General features: G+C 37.5%; 1 protein-coding gene across 1 annotated transcript in view; it reads right to left on the bottom strand.

Annotated features, from left to right (window-relative positions):
- Positions 1–24,652, bottom strand: part of LOC131956567 (uncharacterized) — a 151,822-nt gene that overhangs the window by 116,345 nt on the left and 10,825 nt on the right. Inside the window, exons 14-17 of the mRNA XM_059321087.1 lie at positions 22,525–22,640; positions 21,937–21,974; positions 21,127–21,239; positions 20,607–20,683 (exon numbers count right to left, since the gene is read on the bottom strand). Of these exons, the coding sequence (XP_059177070.1) occupies positions 20,607–20,683; positions 21,127–21,239; positions 21,937–21,974; positions 22,525–22,640 (344 nt within the window). The remainder of the gene's footprint in view (positions 1–20,606; positions 20,684–21,126; positions 21,240–21,936; positions 21,975–22,524; positions 22,641–24,652) is intronic.

Here is a 24,652-nt window from a genome sequence, read left to right as displayed (position 1 = left end):
AAAATTGCTATGAACACATAAGAAAACCATCTAATAATGTCAAATCCTATTCATTTAAAAAGTATATAAATTAAACATCCATTCCAAGTGCACTTTTTTCTTAGTCAAGATAAAAACAGCTCACAACTTAAATTTCCTGAAACAGTTATTTAAAAATCTATAGTTAATCACAAAGTAAACAGCTATAGACCATCCTGCCTTCTTCTAATAAAAAATGTATACACCATTAAATGGAACTTCTTTAAGCACAAGCACAGTAACAGTTCATATAAGGCTAGCAAGACACAAGGAACCTAACAAGGGCACAGAATCAGCAAGAAGTGCCAGGAATTATCCCCCCTGTGCTGGAGATTGTTTCTTCATCAAATCAATAGAAAGATGTCCAAAATAGCATGGGCTGACAGTTCCAATATGAGAAGGGAGGGAAGAGGGACTTTAACAGGTGAGGTGTGATGAACTTTCATACACTTTGCTGCACTTTCAGACAGATAAACAGCATTGGAAGACTATTTGTAAACCATAGATGCAATGTTGTATAAAGGAAAATATAGAATAGATTCAGGAGTGGTGACAAGTGTGGGGTAATGCAGTGTGTGGGGTGCAGTGTGTTTAGTACAGTATTGTGTGGGGTCCAAGCAGTGCATAGGGTATGTGGATTAAAAGCAGGGAGGTGGGGGGGGGGGGGGTCAGCAGTGTTTTGTAGACAGCAGTGTATGGGGTTAAGCAGTGAGCTGGGGACAGCAGTGTGTGAAGACAGAAATGTGCGGTAAACAATGTGTGGGGTACAGCAGTGTGTGGGTACATGCACATGGGGTACAGCTGTGTGTGAGGTACAGTTGGTTGTGGTACAGATGTGTGTGGTATAGTTGGTTGTGGTACAGTTGGTTGTGGTACAATTAGTTGTGGTACAGTTGGTTGTGGTACAGATGTGTGTGGTATAGTTGGTTGTGGTACAGTTGGTTGTGGTACAGTTGTGTGTGGTACAGTTGGTTGTGGTACAGATGTGTGTGGTACAGTTGGTTGTTGTTCAGATGTGTGTGGTATAGCAGTGTGTGAGGTACAGCAGTGTGTGGTACAGCCATGTGTGATATAGCTGTATGTGGTACATCATTGTGTGGTACAGCAGTGTGTGTGGTACAGCAGTGTGTGGTACAGTTGTGTGTGGTACAGTTGTGTGTGTTACAGCAGTGTGTGTGGTACAGCAGTGTGTGGTACTGCAGTGTGTGGTACAGTTATGTGTGGTACAGCAGTGTGTGGTACAGCCATGTGTAGTACAGCTGTGTGTGGTACAGCAATGTGTGGTACAGCTGTGTGTGTGGTACAGCAGTGTGTGGTACAGTAATGTGTGGTACAGAAATGTGTGGTACAGCTTTGTGTGTGGTACAAGAGTGTGTGGTACAGAAGTGTGTGTGGTACAACTGTGTGTGTGTGGTACAGCAATGTGTGGTACAGTTGTGTGTGTAGTACAGCTGTGTGTGTGGTTGGTACAGCTGTGTGGTACAACAGTATGTGTGTGGTTCAGCTGTATGTGGTACAGTTATGTGGTACAGTTGTGTGTGTGTGTGTGTGGTAGAGCAGTGTGTGGTACAGCAATGTGGTAGAGCTGTATGTGGTACAGAAGTGTGTGGTACAGTAATGTGTGGTACAGCTGTGTGTGTGGTACAGAAGTGTGTGGTACTGAAGTGTGTGTGGTACAACTGTGTGTGTGGTACAGCAGTGTATGTGTGGCAATGTGTGGTACAGCTGTGTGTAGTACAACTGTGTGTGGTACAGCAGTATGTGTGTGGCAATGTGTGGTACAGTTGTGTGTGTGGTACAGTTGTGTGTGTGGTTGGTACAGCTGTGTGGTACAACAGTATGTGTGTGGTTCAGCTGTATGTGGTACAGTTGTGTGGTACAGTTGTGTGTGTGTGTGTGGTAGAGCAGTGTGTGGAGTTATAACAATTGTACAGGTTCCACAGTGTTTTGGTTACAAAGAGCATGTTGGGGTGAGCTAATAAATCATGCAACGATTGGCCTGGGAATGAATAGACGGTGATTAATTAATTATCTGTTGTGACAGCATGCCATTATTGTTCAGTTCAATTTGGGTGTGGGTTCATTCTCTCTACGTGGTGCTAATTAAGTGGGGTACAAAAGTGTGTGGGGTGTGTCCACTCTCTCTATGTGGTGCTAATTATGTTGGGTACAGCAGTGTGTGGGGCACAGCAGTGTGTGGGGCACAGCAGTGTGTGGGGCACAGCAGTGTGTGGGAAAAGCAGTGTGTGTGGCACAGCAGTGTGTGGGGCACAGCAGTGTGTGGGGCACAGCAGTGTGCGGGGCACAGCAGTGTGTGGGAAAAGCAGTGTGTGTGGCACAGCAGTGTGTGGGGCACAGCAGTGTGTGGGGCACAGCAGTGTGTGGGGTACAGCAGTGTGGGGGGGTACAGCAGTGTGGGGGGTACAGCAGTGTGGGGGGTACAGCAGTGTGTATGGTACAGCAGTGTGTGGTACATCAATGTGGGGTACAGCAGTGTGTGGGGTACAGCAGTGTGTGGGGTACAGCAGTGTGTGGGGTACAGCAGTGTGTGGGGTACAGCAGTGTGTGGGGTACAGCAGTGTGTGGGGTGTGTATGTGGTGCTAATTATATCCCGACCATAGAGACAGGCATTCGTGGAGTGAGATAAATCTACAAATAGTCTCTACCCACAGTAATAATAATAGTAGCGAATAGAATAAAACAATTAGAGATCGTCCATTAATTATTACGTTAATTTATCGACATCCAAGTTTGCCACCACTAACCCACCAACGTCCGCTACCGTGACCATTTAAAAAACCACTCAATCAACCCCCCCCCCCCCCCCCCAAAAAAAAATCACACAAAATAAGAAAACCACTCCCTCCTGGTTACACTTTAAAAAATAAATATCTATCTTCAAATTCAACCTGCTTTCCTTGTTGTACACACCAAATAAAAATGAAAATCTCTTAGTCTTCCCATTAGTGGGCAAAATCCGTACAATGTATTATTATGCAGACGTTCGCGACTGAACTTTCCATTGAGGATTTTTTTTAAAATACATTGGCCAAGTGAAAATGTCAGGGTGTTATCGGTAGTCCGCTTAATATGGAAATAAGGCAGAGAGCGTGTTGGATATAGACCGCAGTTTGTCGGTCGGCTTTGGTGTAACCGGTGTGATATCCGACCAAACTTATGTACATAATAAAGTAACTGTTTAACATATGATAATTCAGCGATACTTGCAATAGACTTGAAAAGCTGGTTCTAAATTATTCCAAATTTGTGTTGCCAGAAAGCATATTTTTTCAACCAAATTTGAATCTTATCTATCTATCTATCTCTCTCTCTCTCTCTCTCTCTCTCTCTCTATATATATATATATATATATATATATATATATATCTTCTATATATATAATTCTCCTCTTCGAGCCGTTAGAAAACAAGCTGCAAACGCTCTCCCTACCTCCCCACCCCTACATGGTTTTAGTGAGCTGTGTTCACTCTAAATGTTTACAAGCAGAGCCAACGATTTTAAACGTAGGGGGGGGGGGGGAGGGGGGGGGAAGGAAGGGGGAGGGGTTATGGTCCTTAACGAGCTACTTCTAGTGTTTTAAAGAAATATTTTCAGTGTCAGCGTTGGTACTGTCGAATTCACAAATTATGAATTATTGAAAATTAGAAACAACTAAATAGCGGCGTATGTTATGCCGCGGGCCGGCTCGTATATATATAATTCTCTTCTGGGAGCCGTTAGAAAGCAAGCTGCAAGCGCCTCCTTGCAGTCCCCTCTCTTTCTCTCTATCACTATCACTACCACCCCCACCCCACCCTCACATTGTCTGGTGAGCTGTGGTCACGCTGTTTACATTTTACAATCATAGAGGACGGGTTTGGTGACGGCTATAGGGGCAGATAATTTAGTTTGAAAAGATTTTAAACGTAGAGGGGGTAACTAAGAGGAGGCTGCTTTCACGTGGGGGGGGGGAGGGGGGGGTAGTGTTTTTAAGCAAAAAGCAAATATTTTTCAGTGGCCAGCATTGGTTACTGTCGATTCACAAATTATAAATTACTGAAAAGTAAAAAAAAAAAAACAACTAAATAGCGGCGTATGATACGCAGCGGGTCGGCTCGTATATATATAATTCTCTTCTGGGAGACGTTAGAAAACAAGCTGCAAGCGTGCCTTGCAGTCCCCCTCTCTTCCTCTCTATCGCTACCACCCCACCCCACCCCCCACCCCCCACCTCACATGGTCTGGTGAGCTGTGGTTCACGCTAAATGTTTACATAATACAATCGTAGAGCCGGGTTGGTGACCTATTAGGGGCAGATAATTTAGTTTGAAACGATTTTTAAACTTAGAGGAGGTAACTAAGAGGAGGCTGCTTTCACGGGGGGGGGGGGGGGGGGGAGAAGGGGGAAGGGGGGGGAGAAAGGGGAATGGGGGAGAAAGGGGAAGGGGTAGTGTTTTAAAGCAAATATTTTCAGTGGGCAGGCATTGGTACTGTCGAAATTCACAAATTATGAATTACTGGAAAGTAGAAAAAACAACAACTAAATAGCGGCGTATGATACACCGCGGGTCGGCTCGTATTTTATAAAATGAATGTGATAAGTATAAAATTACTTCCGGTCGGTTTCATTAAGGCTAGAAATAGTCAAACAAATAATTGTTAGTACTATAATAGTAATTTAGCAAACAATTTATTTTTAATTTGGATTAGTAGAGTCAGGGTGGACATCAAGGAGAGGTTGGGGGCAGTTATTGAAAATATTTGAAACGATAACATAATATAATTACATAGACTTTTCATACCTATTGTGGTTATTCGGTTGTTGCAATTGTGGACCAAATGCAGCAAAATGAAAAAATATAGCTCAACCTTATAACAAAGCTATAGTTACTTAGTATAGCTAAGAATCGGGGATTTAAACTTTACTATAGGAAAATTCACGAATTTCCAAAAAAACAATGAGTGTTTTGTCTAAAATATTGACAGCACTACGGTGTCGTAAACACTCCATCATTATACATTTATAATACCATCAACTCCAGGTATTAACTTTTTGAAACAATCACTCTATCTTTTTATATTATTGATACCATCACTATATCGTTATAGCTTTGATCACTTTACCATCACTCAATCATGTTTTCTCCTGGGGAAGTGGGGGGGGGGGGAGTGGCGGACAATGGTAAAAGTATACATTTTCTATATAAATTCTATTTAGTTCGGCGGAGGGATGTAGAGTTGCCCCCCCCCCCCTTTCCGTAGAGATGCCTGAAAGAGACACTACTCCATCGTTTTAGATTTCTGACAACGCCTTCACCCTATTCCCTAACCAGACTGCGTGTATAGCGACAGACCTTGTTAGGGCCTATCCGTCTGGTCCAAATACAACAGTTTCCCTGATAGTGGAGTAGTGGAGGATAGTGGGGACTGTGTCGGGGGTGGGGGAGCTCTTATGAGATTAATTCACCAGTATAAAAGTTTCTATGAATCTAGGGGAATGTGACGATAGTGTATGTCAGTGTGTAAGGGATGTGGGAAGAAGGAGGAGGGGGGGGGGGGGGTATTAGATCAACTCACAAGTACAACGGGTTTTCGGTACTCAGAAGAAGGGGACAATCGGAGGTAGTACAGACGGATGTCATTAAATTAGATCAACTCTGGAAGTTGGGAGGATGGGGGAGACTGTCAGATGTTTTAGGCAGAAGGGAGAAAATAAGAGAAAGGGAGTGAGAGACAAAGAGAGAAAGAGAGAAATAAAGATACAGATAAAGGTGGGGGGGGGGGGAGACAGAGAGAGGAGAAAAGAGAGAAAGTTTGAAGGACAAAGAAGGAAATATAGAGAGGGGAGAGAAAGAGATAAAGATACAAGAAATAGAGAAAGAGTGAGATATAAAGATAAATTAAGAGATGGGAAAAAGAGACTGAGAGAGAGAGAGAGAGAGAGAGAGAGAGAGAGAGAGAGAAAGAGAGAAAGAGAGAAATAGAAAGCTGACAACGAATCAATAAAGAGCACGGAAACTGTTCCAGAATCAAAATCAAACCACACATTGTTGATGTTATTGCCAATATTTAATTAACACAAAAAAACTATCGCTCTTTCCCGACACAAAAATTAACTTAATTATGTTTTCAATATTTAAAAAAAAAAACATCAGAAGACAACTGCCCTTCAAAGCATTGTTGAATGACAATTAATTAAAATGTGGGAAAATACATCAATGCATTGTTGTGTCACAATTCATTAAAATAAAGCATGCGGGAAAGATACATCAATGCATTGCTGCGTCACAATTCATTAAAATAACAGATGGGGAAAGACCTATGTACAATGCTGTACCATAATTCATTAACATAACAGACGCTTGGATATACTTAAACGCATTGCTATTCACAACTGTAGCAACATATACGGACAACATACATCTCAATACAGCAATATATCATGGGGAAGCGTGAATGGATTGTAGAGCGTACGAATGCTATCAGATAAAAGTCTGTATTTGGGATCCCAAGGATGAGTTGACCAAACTCTGAGGAGGCGACCCCATTCACGTAAAGGAAAGTAAAGGCAGCTGAGCATAGAACTGACCTCACGTCATACTATACCAAGGTCACAGAAACAGGTGAACTATCTGACACAAGTGTAACTGATATTACTTTATCACAAGACCGGTACATGAAGTTAACACAGCGTGAAAATACGGGGAGGCGAAGTTCGTGGGTTTAAGTACATCTAAGAATCGTTCTGTTCTATGTATCTAATGATAAACAGTGAGCTGACAGAAAATATAAAAATGCAGCATAACTATAAAAATGTATACGACGGCGATTATTTGTTAAGTTCATACACAGTGATGATGTATAAATGTATGATGATGTATTACCCAGTACAAAATGTATACAAAATGATGATGTATTAGAGGTATACCCAGTATAAAATGTAAACAAAGTGATGATAACGTATACACAGTGAAGATGTATAAATTGTATACAAGGTGATGATGTGTAAAATGTATACAATGTATACAAAGCAATAATGTATAAAATATATACAAAGTGATGACGTATAATAACGTATACACAATGATGACGTATAAATCGTATAAAAAGTGTTGATGTATAAAATGCCTACGCCGTGATGATGTATAAAATTCCTACACAGTGATCATGTATAAAATGCCTACACAGTGACGAAGTATAAAATGCCTACGCCATGATGATGTATAAAATCGTATACACAGTGAAGATGTATAACAACGTATACAATGACGACGTACAACCTGACTAAGATTTACCTCCTCTTCCTCCTGCTGCTCCCCCCACCACGTCTGTGTATCCATCCATCCAACAATTTCATGGCCTGTCCCCCACCGCCAGCCACATCCATTAAATTAATCCATTAACCACGGGCTTCACCGGAATAGAACACCCGGAATAAAAACCGGTAATCCTTTCATTCGAAACACAATAGACCTCCCTATAGAACGCCGCCCGAAAAAAAAAATAATTAAAAAACAACTATTTTAATTCTTAACAAAGAATCGTATCCTAAAATAATTTGTAATCAGCTTCCGAATTCGACCTTCGCCTGCACTACACGACTTCAACAGCGCACCAAAAAAAAAAAATGCTGAAGAGCTTTAATCACGCTATTAAAACGTTCCTCCGTTGTCTTTAATCTACATTCTTACCGCACAACAAAGACGAATATAGAAGCGGGAATTCCCCAAACCCCGGGCGGTCAGGTTCTATCAGCATCGTGGAGACGATCCCGTCCTTGGAGACTCTGTGATCCAAATTACTCAGAGCTTCTAGACTTGGTGCTTTTGGGGTCGGGGGGGGGGGGTGGTAAGTTTATGGTGTTTTTAAATGAGATGCATACTACGCTGTCTGATGATTATACTGCGGTGTCTGATGATATCCTTAAAACACCGGCAAGTTTCAGCCGGTCGTGCCGTGAGTGGTACCGGCTGCTGGTCGACGCTGTGGTCATGGACTGTTGTCTACAGCTGTATGTATTAGTGGGGTCAGAGGTCAATATATTTGTTAAGTTGAACTATCCCTCAAATGTCGCAATTTGTAAAACTTCGACGCTTTTCATGACACGGTGTGGCCTAGCGGTAGAGCGCTAGAGTGCTAACCTGAAAGTCTCGTGTTTGGTTCCCGGGCTCTAGTCTGTACGACGTCTAATTGACCCCTGACTCGCGTAAATGAAAACAAAGGCGGCTGGGCATAGTGCTGACCACACAATCCCCCTATATACCGAGGTTATTAAAACAGATAAACTCTACTTCATCTGCCCCATGTGTCTTAGACAAGAATGAGAAAAAATCATGATGAATTATGAAGACCGCGTTAATCCGAAACACTGTATCACTAGAACATTCTAAACTATCGAGTTCTTTTTTCACACTGATGAAAAAATAATTTAATTCCAATTGCAAAACATAAACGAACTTCCCAGAAGTGTCATAATTAATCACCCTACTCTCACAATAATACCATAGACATCAAATTTATCCAATATAGATAGATCACTGTCTCTTTTTTTTTATCACACTGATGTAAAAATAATTCTAAATAATGCTAAACTCTAACGAATTTGACTTTCCAGTAGTGCTACAATTAATCACATTACTCGCACAATAAGATTCACTTAGCTATCTAGTCTATCCAATGTAGGAAGCTCACTGTCATTTCTTTTTTCACACGGATGTAAAAAATAGTTCAATACAATTAGCTAAAACACTAGTGAATTTAAATTTCCAATAGTGTCAAGAATAGTCAACCTACTATAACTATACGAGAAAATCAAGATCCACTTCTAATCTATCCAATGTAGAAAGCTCAAAGTTTGCAGAAAAATAAACAACTTCACATCCCTATCAAACAGCCATCAGAATATTCTTTAAACACTGTAGATATCCTGACACAACAGCGGAGCGATGAAACCACCACAAGCAATAAATAAACCAGTGAATAAGACTAAGCAAAACACCGCCTCTGTTAGACGACCCCTGTGTTTCACAACAAATTGGCCTCTAGCTGTCTATACCGACTCTATACGGACCACAGTGTTAAATGAAATCAGAGGCGTATCCAGGTTTTCGCTGTAGGGGGAGCGAAAAGAGCAAGAAAAGGCGCCGAATTTTTAACCCGTTCTATATACGTGTATTATATATATATATATATATATATATATATATATATATATATATATATATATATATATATATATATATATATATATATTACTAGCTGTATGTCATTACTTCGCTATGATGTAAACTAAATTGAAAGTAGCTCTCTGAAGAAATAAGAAAAAACACACAATGTAGGCCGATAAAACAAAAATTGTATCAATCTAAACAAAACAAAAAAAAAATCTACACACACTACAACCAAAAATAATGAACGTAACACAATCTGTTTTGTAATTCTTGTAAACAAATTTCTTACATAATAATTCCTGGGAAATTATTCAAGACAAGTGAAATAAGGGAAATAATCACTCTCTTAATATAAATATGTATATATCTACACATTTAATTATAAATGTCAAAACAAATAAATAATTACTTAAGAATATAATGAAATTGTTTAACACTATTCGTTTTTACAAAATGTTTTTGTCTATAATCATAATTTAATATATTGTCATCATAAATGCTAAAGTATTACAGCTTAATGAAAGTTTTTAAAATCAGAGTTGGTATAAAACCACGCTTTTCGATATAATAGAAAACATTCGGAATAAAAGCCTACATATAACTAAATGTCGGTCTTTTAGTTTAGATCATATATTTTAAATAACTACTGCTTCTTTGTGTTCTTTAAAGATCACTTTTTAACATAGTGATAGCTATGGGTTAGATCACTGTATTGATCACACACCTTTTTACTGGTAATTGCAAAAACAATATTCACAGAGTTTTACGTTTAAAAAGCTATTTTTTGGCGGCATGTTACTTTGGTACATCATTACGCGTTTTTCTACATGTACTTAACAGATCAGTTCGGGGTGGGATGGGGGGGGATGTGTTCAACTGCATTCACCACTGTCCGGTCAATTTAGGTCAATTATCCAACCCAGTGTATACCTAGGTGTGATATTAATGTCGCTCTACACAATTGTGGTGGTGAGGTGTGTGTGTGTGGGGGGGGGGGGGAGATAACCAATTCAGAGTGAACATAGCGTAAGTTTTTAGATGACTGTTCTAAACATACATATATATTACACAAATATATATTACAGAAATAGATTTAAATAAGTAGCAGTTTTATTATGACAAATTTTGTTTTACAGAGGGGTCCATGGGGGAGGGGGGTTGTAACTATTTCATGTAATTTGTAATCGTAATCACTATAGCCCAAACTGTAAGAATACTACTACTTCGTCGTGATGACGTTGTTGCCCTTGTCAAAATTTCCCCACCACTACGCAGTTTGCTCATCAGTAAATTTAAATAAAAGTGCCACATCAGTTGTATTTGTTTCTGTATTGTAATTTTTTTAAATTAATCACACGGTTCAAACTGTATATATGAAGTAATTATGCGTGAAGTTTTATGTATAACATTTTCTAATTAAATTATTCGTAAGCAGATACATTATACAGTTGCCTTAAACTTAACACCCCTCTTGCCAAGTGGTACTACCCGTAGATGTTTTTTAAACATTGAAATGCATCGTAATAGTTATTTTTAGAATGGCAAACTGATGCAACTGTTAATACGGGTTGTAAACGTAGACACTACTAGACTAGTACAATAATGCTTAATTGTTGCATGAAAAGAAATCTTGTGATTTACATAGATGTGCCGACCAAAAATATTTTTTTTTAACAAATATCATTGTTTAAAACTTTGAGTTTAAAAAAGTTTCCAAAAAGGCGCCACTTTGCTGAAAATGGCCAGAGGGGGAGCGGCCGCTCCCCCTGCTCCCCCCCTGCGTACGCTACTGAATGAAATGGAAAGTTTTTTTTTAGTCTGGCACCGTCTGCTCTTCGAGTGGGTGGATGGAGGGGGGGGGGGGTATTGGGGGACCAGAAGAGGACAGACATGACGGGTGGGGTGGGGGTGACTAGGAGAATGATGTGAGGCGACCTTCAGACAAACGGCGCGAAAATTACTGACGGCTCAGCGAGCGAAACAAAATGTCTGCAATCGTAGTGGATTTATCGGATGAAGTTCTACCGAAGATAGACAGCTGTACATTATTGAATACTGGTCAAGCTAGCAAAATAAGAGCAATCTAAGTGGATTTATTGGTTAGGGTATCATATGTACATCTGGATATAATTGACCATTGGCCACCCTATAACAACAGTGATCTAATTAGATTTATTGGTTAAGGTATCATTTGTCAGCTAGAGAGTATTGACTACTGGTCAAGCTAGCAAAATAAAAGCAGTCTTTGTGGATTTATTGGTTAGGGTACCAAATGTATATTTGGATATAATTGACCACTGGTCACCCTAGAAAAATTAATAACAGCGATCTAATTGGATTTATTGGTTAAGGTATCACATGTCAGATAGACGTTATTGACTAGTGGTCAAGCTAGCAAGCTGACAGCAATCTAAGTGGATTTGTTGGTTTAAGGTTTCATATGTACAGCTAGACGTTATTGACCAGTGGTCAAGCTAGCAAGCTGACAACAATCTAAGTGGATTTATTGGTTTAAGGTTTCATATGTACAGCTAGACGTTATTGACCAGTGGTCAAGCTAGCAAGCTGACAATAATCTAAGTGGATTTGTTGGTTTAAGGTTTCATATGTACAGCTAGACGTTATTGACCAGTGATCAAGCTAACAAGCTGACAGCAATCTAAGTGGATTTATTGGTTTAAGGTTTCATATAGTGGATTTATTAGTTTAAGGTTTCATATGTATAGCTAGACATCATTGACAGCAACCTAAGTGCATTTAATGGTAAGAGTACTACAATATATGAATTTGGAAACGACTTACTAGTCACGCTAGCAAAATAACTGGATTAATTTGTTAGTGTCATATTTACACTGGTCAAACTAGACAGCAACCTAAGTGGAGTTCTTTGTTAGAGAACCAGATTCCCATCTAGACCCTACCATACTGAATCAAGACCACTACTAGTTGGCCTACAATTAAGACAAAAATAAATGTTAAGTACTACAAATCAATATGTCATTATAGAAGCTATTGTATATCTTAAATGCTAATCAACTTGTCATTATACAAGACAATGAATACATCTTTAATACAACTCAACTCGTCAGTTAAGAAATTGTTGTATTTCTCAAAATTCACACAACCGTTTCACTATACAAGTCAACAAAATATCAAATATATCTTTAACGCACGCATCTTTTTTACATATAAAATCATGTATATTTTAATTTTCACTTCCATAAATAAAAAAAAAGAAATCTACTTAATCCTTGATAAGATGAAAAAAAAAAAGAAAAAAGGACAGCATAACCAGTTGATCGATCCATACAGCCCACACGTGAAATAAACCGCGCTCTTTATTTCATCTATCATGCCAAATATAGCCTCAAGAAATCCGGCCTGTTTTTTATATGAAGGGGAGAAAACCGAGATAATCACCGGTAATGATGGAAAAGAAGTGAATACAACCTTCATTTTCTAGACATATTAGAAGGTTCGGGGGTTCAAACGTTACTGGGGAAATACGAAGCTTCACGTAATGGAAGGGGTTTACAGCGTGTTGTTATTTAAAGGTCTTAGAGCATAAAACTCAAGGGAGGTCAGTTAATTTATGACTAAAACTTGGATTATGGACGCACCTCCCCCCCCCCCCCCGCATAATACATACAAATATGTATAAAGATAAATATAGGTAGACAGACAGACATAGACAGAAAGACAGATATAGGTAGAAATAGCTAGACAGACAAAGACGGATGGCATACTCAGACAGACAGACATAGATAGACACATAGACATAGATAGATCGACAGACGGACGGCGAGACAGATAGATAGGTAGATGGATGGATAGATGGATGGATGGATGGATGGATGGATGGATGGATGGATGGATGGATGGATGGATGGATGGACAGTAAGACAGACAGACAGACAGCTAGATAGATAGATAGATAGATAGATAGATAGATAGATAGATAGATAGATAGATAGATAGATAGATAGATAGATAGATAGATAGATAGATAGATAGATAGATAGATAGATAGATAGATAGATAGATAGATAGATAGATAGATAGATAGATAGTGTTATAAGCCCTTATTTAGAGGACACAACTAGTCTACCCATGAATATAGATATGTAGATAAATGGGTAGTGCTTATTTCGGCCACCTTTAGAGGAAATAAGTTAGGTGCTTATTTCCTCTAACATCCACATCCTGTTGAGGATGTGTGTGTTTTAGAGAAAAATATAGCCTCCCCCCCATTTCTCCCCCCGCCCCCCCCCCCCCCCCCACTGTCTTTCGTGACCAATTAATGGAAACACCGCTGATGGAGGCTGTGATATTTGAAGAGAAACTCCTGTTCAGTATTAGTCTTACACTCGAAGACATGAAATCTAAACTATGTGTCAGTCAACACAAAATATCGATCTAACATTGCCCATTGAACTCCGAATGCTGATATTCGATTCCTTATAGAATTCAAGACAATGCGTATTTGAAACTCCATCGCAATTACAAAATTGCATACCTAGGATATAAGTGACATTATCAGACAGTCATCACTCTAGTGAAACTATCGTACCAAGTGATACTATTAGATAAACATCACTCTAGTAAAACTATCATACAAAGTAACATCATTAAATAAACATAACTCTAGTAATACAAAGTGAAATCATTAGATAAGCATCACAGATGTGAATATATAACAAAAACTTACATTATCAGATAACCATTACTTCAGGATATATAAATAACGATGTATAATTCTATAAATCTTAAGACCAGAAGGCTAAATAACTTTACTTACTAAAAAGATGTTCTGCTTCTTAAAGAAGTTCCAACACTTCTATGTCCCCTCTATATTTTAATATCCATCACGCGTGGACATCAAAGACACGGAACAGCCAGCTGTACGTGCTATAAATAACCATGGCATTCAGGGACGATAATTCCAGCCCCAACATCATACAATCATGGTGTCGATCTGACACGCCTCCCCCACCCCTACCCCTGGCCCAACAGAATGGAGAAATCGTCAACTGCTATGATACATCTATATTAGATCAACAAAATGATTATGATCGTTACAGCAATATGCAAGTGGTAGGACTTTCGGTACGGGTCAGTTTCAGCAGGGGTTACTGTCCGTAGTGGTCAACGTTTGCAGGGATTTCTGTCGGTATTAATCAGTGTTTGCAGGGGTCGCTGTCTGCAGGGGTCAACGTTTGAAGGGGGTCACTGACAATGGGGTCACCGTCCGCATGAATCAATACTTGTAGGGATCGCTGTCTATAAGGGTAAAAGACTGCATGGGTCACTCTTCACAGTAGCCACTGTCCACAGGGGTCAACGTTAACAGGGGTCACTGTCAGTGGGGGTCACCTTTTGCAGGGTCACTGTCCGCAGGGGTCATCGTTGGGAGGAGTCACTGTCGACATCGGTCACATTCTGCAGGAGTCACTGTCACCATGTTAACGTGATTCTATTTGTTTAGTTGTGAACTGTTTAAACGTGGCTGAGAAGCAGTATCGTAATATAACCGAACAAAATAAATGAATGTGGACAGGCACAAAATTTCAGCCTTCTCGGCAGTATTGTTCATAACAACATAACAGTTATCTCTCTAATAAGATATACTTCTATCACGCCTCTATACACGATCTAATACTATTATTACTGTATCTTTTATCAATTACATTCACTAAAACTACTGAACCAAATTGTACACTACAAAATAAAGTAGTTAGAATTACTTACCTGATGGGATTAAAATCCATATTAATCCAATAATGAAATATTTACATCCTTATGTAAATCCATGAAATCTACGTCATTCTGCATGTCAAGCAGGCGATTAGCTAACACTAGTAATGCAGGTGTCTCCTCAAATCCTTGCTTTCCATAATCCGTTAAATTCTGTCACTTCTCGGTGTCAATAAGGCGATTATCTAACACTAGTCCTGCTGGAGTCTTCCATTCCTGGCTTTCCATAATCCGTTTATTCTGTCACTTCAGGGTGTCAAACGGCCGATTAGCTAACACTGCTTGAGTCTCCCTAGCACGAGTATAGTGTGCCTACGTACGACCATTATCACAAGCGGGTCATCTATCGGCTGGTTGTCTCAATGCTGATAAAGCCAGCCTGCCTGTGATAGCCAATACAACACTACTGTTGTCTTTTTTTTCTAGGCGTGGGTACTAGGGTGTGCACATTTAATGTACAGTGCTCGTGTTCTACCCACATCACAATCAGTGAACCTGTCTTAGCAACAGTGATCCTGTCTTAACAACAGTGATCCTGTCTTAACAACAATGCACCTGTCGTATCATTAACAGGGCACATGTCTTATTATCAACAGTGCACCTGTCTTAACAACAGCGAACCTGTCTTACCAACAACAGTGCACCTTACTTAACAACAACAGTGCACCTATCTTACCAACAAGAGCGCACCTGTCTTAGCAACAGTGTACCTGTCTTATCATCAACACCCTTATCACAATCAGTGCACCTCTCTTAACAACAGTGCACCTGTCTTAACAGTGAACCTGTCTTAGCAACAGTGTACCTGTCTTATCAGCAACAGTACACCTGTCTTAACAACAGTGCACAAGTCTTACCATCAACAGTGCACCTGTCTTCTCATCAACAGTGTACATGTCTTATCAACAGTGCACCTGTCTTATCAACAGTGCACTTGTCTTATCAACCGTACACCTGTTTATCAACAACAGTGCACTTGTACTTTTGGTGCAGTTGTTGCACTATCAGTGCGCCTGTTGCTCTATCAGCACATTTGTTGTATCATCAGTGCATCTGTTGTGTCGCCCCTGCATAAGTTGCACCATCAATGCACCAAAGACGCTATCAGTGCACCTGTTTTACATTCACACACCATCACCAATGAAACTAACCCATCCACATCTTCCACAACCACCTAAACACCTACACAGCTAACCGACGATCCACCACAAACTATCCTTCACACTGACCACCTATTCAAACCACCTCATCACCACACAATAAGAACCAACAACCACCTCTTCCACAGAGAATAAGCACCAACAACAGCACCACAAGCTCCATCTATGAAATACAAGTACTCCCAGCATCCGTCCAATAACCCGCATCCAATATCACAACTATAAAACCAATGCCTTGGCGAAGCCCCTACACAAACGAAATCAATACGAAGAAATTAAGCAGATAATCGATTGACGCCTTAAATCAATAAGTAAAACCTGCTCGTGTGAGAATCTCCACATAGGGTAACCTAACTCCATCCTTGTTAATGAAAACTTGAGTGGTGACTCACGGGTCAGCCAGACACAGTTCGATTCATGTTCGATTTTACGTCCAATCAGACTTGCTTCTCCCTGATTGATCAAGAAGGAAGGATCTATCAATGAGTGCTGAGTACAAAATTGTTTTTCTTTTCGAGGTTTTTTTTTCTGGAGAAATCGATTTCGTTGTCACTCCCATGGCTCTCAGAAATATCGATACTGTTGCAGTTGGTCGAGCCACTTAGGAGGTGCGTACAAGCATCCCGGGTGTACGTGTGTACACTGTACACACCTGCCTCTAGGTGTAGACTATAGGTACTTTTTTAAGCACTCTTAGCTAGCTATACACGTGGATCAAGTTGTGAACTAAAGAAGGTCTACCTAACTCAAGATTAAAACCGCAACTAAATTTGTCTTACTGGATCAAGATTAAGACTGCTACTACAATTGTCCTACTGGATCAAGATTAAGACTGCTACTACAATTGTCCTACTGGATCAAGATTAAGACTGCTACTACAATTGTCCTACTGGATCAAGATTAAGACTGCTACTACAATTGTCCTACTGGATCAAGATTAAGACTGCTACTACAATTGTGCTACTGGATTAAGATTAAGACTGCTACTACAATTGTCCTAATGGATCAAGATTAAGACTGCTACAACAATTGTGCTACTGGATTAAGATTAAGACTGCTACTACAAGTGTACTACTGGATTAAGATTAAGACTGCTACAACAATTGTGCTACTGGATTAAGATTAAGAAATGCTACTACAATTGTCCTACTGGATCAAGATTAAGAATGCTGCTAAAGTTGTCCTTTTTATTTTACTACAATTGTCCTACTGGATTACGATTAAGACTGCTACTACAAGTGTACTACTGGATTACGATTAAGACTGCTAATACAAGTGTGCTACTGGATCAAGATTAAGAGTGCTGCTAAAATTTTCCTACTACTACAATTGTACTACTAGATCAAGATTAAAACTGAAACTAAAGTTGTCCTACTGAATCAAGATTAAAACCACAACTAAAATTGTTCTCCTGGATCAAGATTACGACTGCTACTAAAGTCTTAAACACATGTCTGAATGTGCCGGCTACTGACGAAGACCTAAACTAATCGAACCCCAGCGTTCAATCAGGCCAACACGACTAATCAAGTTTTTAAAACACGTCATTGCACGGCATGTGAACTAACGATTAACTAGCCTACATGTGTCTGCTTTATCTGCTAATGAAGAAAATTATATGCAATCTACGGCTATAATGATACAGGCGCTAATAAAAACTGCGATCTCGTCTATTCTACCGAGGAGGGAAATATTTCTTAACGCTCACGACAATGTGGACGTTTAGCGTCTCATACACAATACAATTACATCTATTTTAGTAAAGGAGATATTTCTTAATGCTCATGGCAATGTGGACAAGTTTAGCGTCTCATACACAATACGATTACATCTATTCTAGTAAAGGAGATATTTGTTAATCGTGACAATAAAGTCAAGTTTAGCATCTAATACACAATGCTATTCTGCAACACCGGTTATTTCTTAAAGTTCATGAAAACGGAGACACGCTTAGCATTGGATAAACAGTTCTATCCTACAAAAGCAGATATGTGTTGACACTCCTGTCAAATGTGGACAAGTTATGCGTCTAATAAATAATGCGATTACTGTTATTCAACAAAAGCAGATATTTCTTAAGGCTTCTGACAATGCAGACACGTTTAACGTCTGATCAACATAACTATTCAACGAAAGCAGATATTTCTTAAGGCTCCGACAATGTGGACAAGTTTAGCGTCTGATAAATAATGCTATTCTACTAAAGCAGATATTTCTTACTGCTCATCACAATGGAGACACGTTTAGCGTCTGATAAACAAAGCTTTCAAACAGAAGTAGAAATTTCTTAAGGCTAAAACAAGGAGAAAAAATTAGCTTAGACCACAGAGAGGAGGAAAGATTGGACAGGCTACACTGTTATTGTTGTGTTAGTGTATTTAAGGAGAGAATGTTTGTACTGCTAATTACCGGTCTGGTGTTATACCCAGCGGCCGGTGGGAACAAAAAGGGAAGTAAAGTTTGTTCACGGAGTAACGGGACTATGACGGCATTTTAGGGTAAGTACACAGTTACGTGTAGGCTATAATAATAGAAAATACATCTTTTATATACAGTGGTTTTCCAAACTGGGAGGGGCGGACTAGTGTTAGGGGTGGTAGGAAATGCTTTCCTTGTTAGGTAGGTCTACAGGTATATGTACACTTTCAAATCGGTGAAGTGTGTCTGGATATTCAATTTAAAATGTATAAACTATATCTTTGTCTGATGTTTTCCGTTTCTTTGCTGATGTTTAAGGTTTGATCTCAAGACCTGCGTGCATCTCTCGACACTCACCCCCCCCTTCCCAGACTTCTAAAACCCAACACTGTACCCCCACCAACTAACCAAACGTATCAATTTCTACTCAAAATATAGACACATATAAGCTACTGACACTCATTTAATATACATATAAAGAGGAGCTGGCTACACAAAGTATACACGAATTTGAATTATCAAAATATTTTTTTATGCAAACATATGCTAAAAAAGAAACCTTAGTGAGCAACAGTAGAGTATAACTAGTTTTGTTTACATAATCAACAAATGGTAATTAATGTTCAGTTCACTTTGCAGAGCTATTTCACTGTGTTAGCTTTCTCTTTGCGAAGTGATAAGTTGTCACATTTTAAGTGGTATTACATCAGTGTATAAGTAGTCACATTTTAAGTGGTATTACCTCAGTGTATAAGTAGTCACATTTTAAGTGGTATTACCTCAGTGTTTAAGTAGTCACATTTTAAGTGGTATTACATCAGTGTATAAGAAGTCACATTTTAAGTGGTATTCCCTCAGTGTATAAGTAGTCACATTTTTAGTGGTATTACATCAGTGTATAAGAAGTCACATTTTAAGTGGTATTCCCTCAGTGTATAAGTAGTCACATTTTAAGTGGTATTACCTCAGTGTATAAGTAGTCACATTTTAAGTGGTATTACCTCAGTGTATAAGAAGTCACATTTTAAGTGGTATTACCTCAGTGTATAAGTAGTCACATTTTAAGTGGTATTACATCAGTGTATAAGAAGTCACATTTTAAGTGGTATTCCCTCAGTGTATAAGTAGTCACATTTTTAGTGGTATTACATCAGTGTATAAGAAGTCACATTTTAAGTGGTATTACCTCAGTGTATAAGTAGTCACATTTTAAGTGGTATTACCTCAGTGTATAAGAAGTCACATTTTAAGTGGTATTACCTCAGTGTATAAGAAGTCACATTTTAAGTGGTAGTACATCAGTGTATAAGTAGTCACATTTTAAGTGGTAGTACATCAGTGTATAAGTAGTCACATTTTAAGTGGTATTACATCAGTGTATAAGTAGTCACATTTTAAGTGGTATTACCTCAGTGTATAAGAAGTCACATTTTAAGTGGTATTACATCAGTGTATAAGAAGTCACACTTTAAGTGGTATTACATCAGTGTATATGTAGTCACATTTTAAGTGGTATTACCTCAGTGTATAAGTAGTCACATTTTAAGTGGTATTACATCAGTGTATAAGTAGTCACACTTTAAGTGGTATTACATCAGTGTATATGTAGTCACATTTTAAGTGGTATTACCTCAGTGTATAAGTAGTCACATTTTAAGTGGTATTACATCAGTGTATCAGTAGACATATTTTTTTATTGGTATTACCGCAGTGAATGTTGTAAGTTGTCACATTTATGAAGCGGTATTATTTCAGTGTATAAGTGGTCACATTATGTCACTGGTACTACCTTATTTTAGTGGTAATATCTATTTTGTTACAATGATCACTTTAATTAAGGTGCTATTTACTCAGTGTATGTTTTAAGTAGTCACACAACGTCAGTGGTTTTACTTGGGAGTATATTAAAATTTTGTAATCACCTTATTTCAGAGGTATTACATCTGTTACTAGATAAATAGTCATACTATTTCAGTGGCATTACATCTTATGAGGAAGAGTAGCATACATACTCCTGCATTAGGCTACTAGCTCACAGACACACACTACTCAAACACCCAAGTTAAAAATTAAAAGATGACTTACCTTTTCAAGCTATTTACTTGAGACACCAGCATTGCATTACACTCCTGTAATTTCTTAACTTGACTGGATTCTTGTCTCTGAACATCACATCATAAATAACATTTGTAGAGTTCAAAGTTTACAAGAGAAATAATTTAATAAAATAGCAACAATATACTAAAAATATCTTAATTATTAATTAAGATAATTGTGGTTGTTTAATTTTAATTAATAAAAACCAAAAACAAGTTGCATTAGTGTTTCCATATTTAATTAATCAATTTCAGTAATCTTAGGCACAATTTTCTTTTCAGATATCTCTTCCCCCACACCTCCACCCCCTATTATATTTTATTAAAAAGAAAATAAACATCAGAAAGAAACCGTGCTTAAGCAAACTCTCTTGTTTACAATTATAAAACCTGTCAGAAATAATTAAATAACAGTTGTTTTTAAAATGTATGTATTAAATAGCTTTCGGATTTTAATTGACGTAATTTAATTAAATAAGAATAAAAATCAAGCAAAGCTGCGTCCTTACCACTTCCACTGCCCCTTGCCTCTCTCTGCTCACAGCTTTATCTTCTAGTTTTTCAGTTTGGACAAGCAGATTCAAGTTTCTCTTGACTAAATGTCGAAGTTTCCTGTTCTCTTCTGATGAAAGTAATAACAAAATAACACATTTTAAAACCTAGCGCTAGCATTCATAAAGGTGGTAACTATAAAGGTGGTAACATGCAGATCCAAATTTCTCTTGACTAAATGTCGAAGTTTCCTGTTCTCTTCTGATGAAAGTAATAACAAAATAACACATTTTAAAACCTAGCGCTAGCATTCATAAAGGTGGTAACTATAAAGGTGGTAACAAGCAGATCCAAATTTCTCTTGACTAAATGTCAAAGAGTGGTTATAACAAAATAGAACATTTTAAAAACTATAATACATAGAGATGGTAACTATCAAAATAGTTACCTAGTTAAAAGGGTTTTTGTTTTAAATAAATAATCTTCTTCTTTTCTCTTTTGATCTTAATTTAATGTTGGAAATATATTTTTTTAACACAATAAAGTATTATATATCAACTTGTTATGCGACATATAGGCCATTAACTCAGATTTCAGACAGTTTTTTTTGGACTTGCTTTCATAACCTTTGTCCAACCAAGAACAAACTACAAGGCAGTAGTTGCCTAATTTTAGAGTTTTCTCTCCTAGATTGGTTTTTTGTTTCCTGCTCACGAGCCTCATCTGCCCGTGGGTTCAAACTCAGGACTTTACAGTTCAGCAACCATGAGTTTACCCACCTGACCACACTGACCTCCATAAATTAACCAAAAGAATGTCGTGCTTACCCCTGAAATTCTTCAGTAAAGAGACCAGAACCCTGAGCCTGTAGAAAGAAATTTAAGGGAAGTCTAGTGAAAGCAACATTAACACTTATCAAAAAGTAAGGCATATATCATTCATAGATAGATAACTAGAAATACTAGTAAAAATTACTCAAAATAAAAAGACGTATCATTCATAGATGGATAACAAGAAATACTAGTAAAAATTAACTCAAAATAAAAAGACATATATCATTCATCGATACCTAGAAATATAGTAAAAATTAACTCAAAATAAAAAGACATATATCATACATTGATAGATAACTCAAAAAACTAGTAAAAAATTAATTTAAGATTTTTAAATAAAGCATAGGGCTATATCATTCATGGATTGTTAATTAGAATTTCTAAGAAAAATTAATGTAAACAAAAAAGGTTTACTTGTGATAATTTCAATACAATTTTTTATCTAATAAGACGTCATCCACAAAAACATTTAAACTCATAAGTTTTCCTAAATTAATAATCTTAAAACAGAAACTGTGGCAATTAAGTTTTATAGAGATGCATTTCTGTCTAAAAGTTAATCTATATCAGCTATATACTTACTTTTCATTAGAAATATCATAATAAGGATCTTGCTTGGGGCTTGATTTTCCTCTTAAACTTTCTCGATTAGATGACTCTTCTGAATTAGCACTTGAATCACTAAATTCACATTCAAGCTGGAAATATACACAGAATTTTTTTTACAACTCTGGACATTGTTAACATACAACATGGATCTTGGTCATTTTTACTTTCTCGTATATACGTAGTATAGAGAAAGTCTTGTAATCGTGCAAAAAAAAAAAATCGAGATTTTTACAAATCTCGACGTTTTACACCTCACTGATACGGTAAAACATAATTTTGCAATCTTGTCCGTATGTCTGTGTGTGTGTGTGTCTGTCCGTGTGTAAACACGATAACTTGAGTACCGTTACAGCTAGGTTGATGAAATTTCATATATAAGTATTTTATCAAAATCGTAGATCCGTATCAACTTTTGAGCGATTTCCGATAACCGGAAGTGGTACTTTTCCTACTTTGAATTTTTTAAAAGCCTATAACTTGAGTACTATTTCAGATAGATAAATGAAATTTCACATGTAAGTAAAAGATCTAATTCTCTACCTTCTGTTAAATTTTGAGTAATTTCCGTTGACTGGAAGTAGTAATTTACGCTACTTCCGATTTCTCAAAAAACTAATGTAAATTTTAAAAGTACTAATAATATTGCGCACTATTATGCGCTTTTTTTATTTGCGTTCACTTGGTGTGCAATTAATTTGTCTACGAGATTTTATTCTATTTTTAAAACTTTAAGTATTTAAAATGGATTAAAAATCATGTCTATAGCCCGAGTTTCCATCCCCTGTTATTTTATATAAGAATATTCGAGAAAGTTTAGGGGAGATCACTCCCGGTTTATTTATTTAATCAGCAGGTTGGTTAGACACAGTGAAAATTTAAGCAGCTATCCATGCTGTATAGCCTCCATTCATGATTTGGCACTGGATTTAGTATCAATTTGACTGGTTAAGGAATGTAACCTTTATAATACATCTAGTCGTAAGCTTAAGAAACCTAAACCTAGTGAACACTTACAGATTGTATACTAGGTAAGATATGGGACCTTTCTATAACATCTTATCTAGGATATAAACATAATTAAAACAAAGAAAAAACTTAGCGCAGTTGTACTGGGTATACTTATAAATGGGACCTTTCTAATAAAATACACACTTCCCCTTACACTAAAGAGTTATAAATGGGTATAATTATAAATGGGATCTTTCTAATACACTAAAACTTTTCCCTTACACTGAAGAGTTATAAATGGGTATAATTATAAATGGGATCTTTCTAATACACTACACCCTTTCCCTTACACTAAAGAGTTATAAATGGGTATAATTATAAATGGGACCTTTCTAATACAATACACACTTTCCCTTACACTAAAGAGTTATAAATGGGTATAATTATAAATGGGATCTTTCTAATACACTACACACTTCCCCTTACACTAAAGAGTTATAAATGGGTATAATTATAAATGGGATCTTTCTAATACACTACACCCTTCCCCATACACTAAAGAGTTATAAATGAGTATAAATATAAATGGGACCTTTCTAATACACTACACACTTTCCCTTACACTAAAGAGTTATAAATGGGTATACTTATAAATGGGACCTTTCTAATACACTACACCCTTTCCCTTAAACTAAAGAGTTATAAATGGGTATAATTATAAATGGGACCTTTCTAATACAATACACACTTTCCCTTACACTAAAGAGTTATAAATGGGTAAAATTATAAATGGGACCTTTCTAATACACTACACACTTCCCCTTACACTAAAGAGTCATAAATGAGTATAATTATAAATGGGACCTTTCTAATACACTACACACTTCCCCTTACACTAAAGATAAAAAAATCAGAGTTAAAACTTAAAGAGTTATTTGTTGGGTATAATTATAAATGGGACCTTTCTAATAAGACTACAATTCCCTTACACTAAAGAGTTATAAATGGGTAAAATTATAAATGGGACCTTTCTAATACACTACACACTTTCCCTTACAGTAAAGAGTTATAAATGGTTATATTTATAAATGGGACCTTTCTAATAAGACTACAATTCCCTTACACTAAAGAGAACAAAAACTAAGTGACAACT

This window comes from Physella acuta, unplaced genomic scaffold (genome assembly GCF_028476545.2).
Source record: "Physella acuta isolate Inbredline_101_S28 unplaced genomic scaffold, ASM2847654v3 ptg001160l, whole genome shotgun sequence".
In the NCBI taxonomy this organism is placed as follows: Eukaryota; Metazoa; Mollusca; class Gastropoda; family Physidae; genus Physella; species Physella acuta.
The sequence above is the reverse complement of the archived record's forward strand: the minus strand, read 5'-3'. Positions and strand labels throughout refer to the sequence as shown.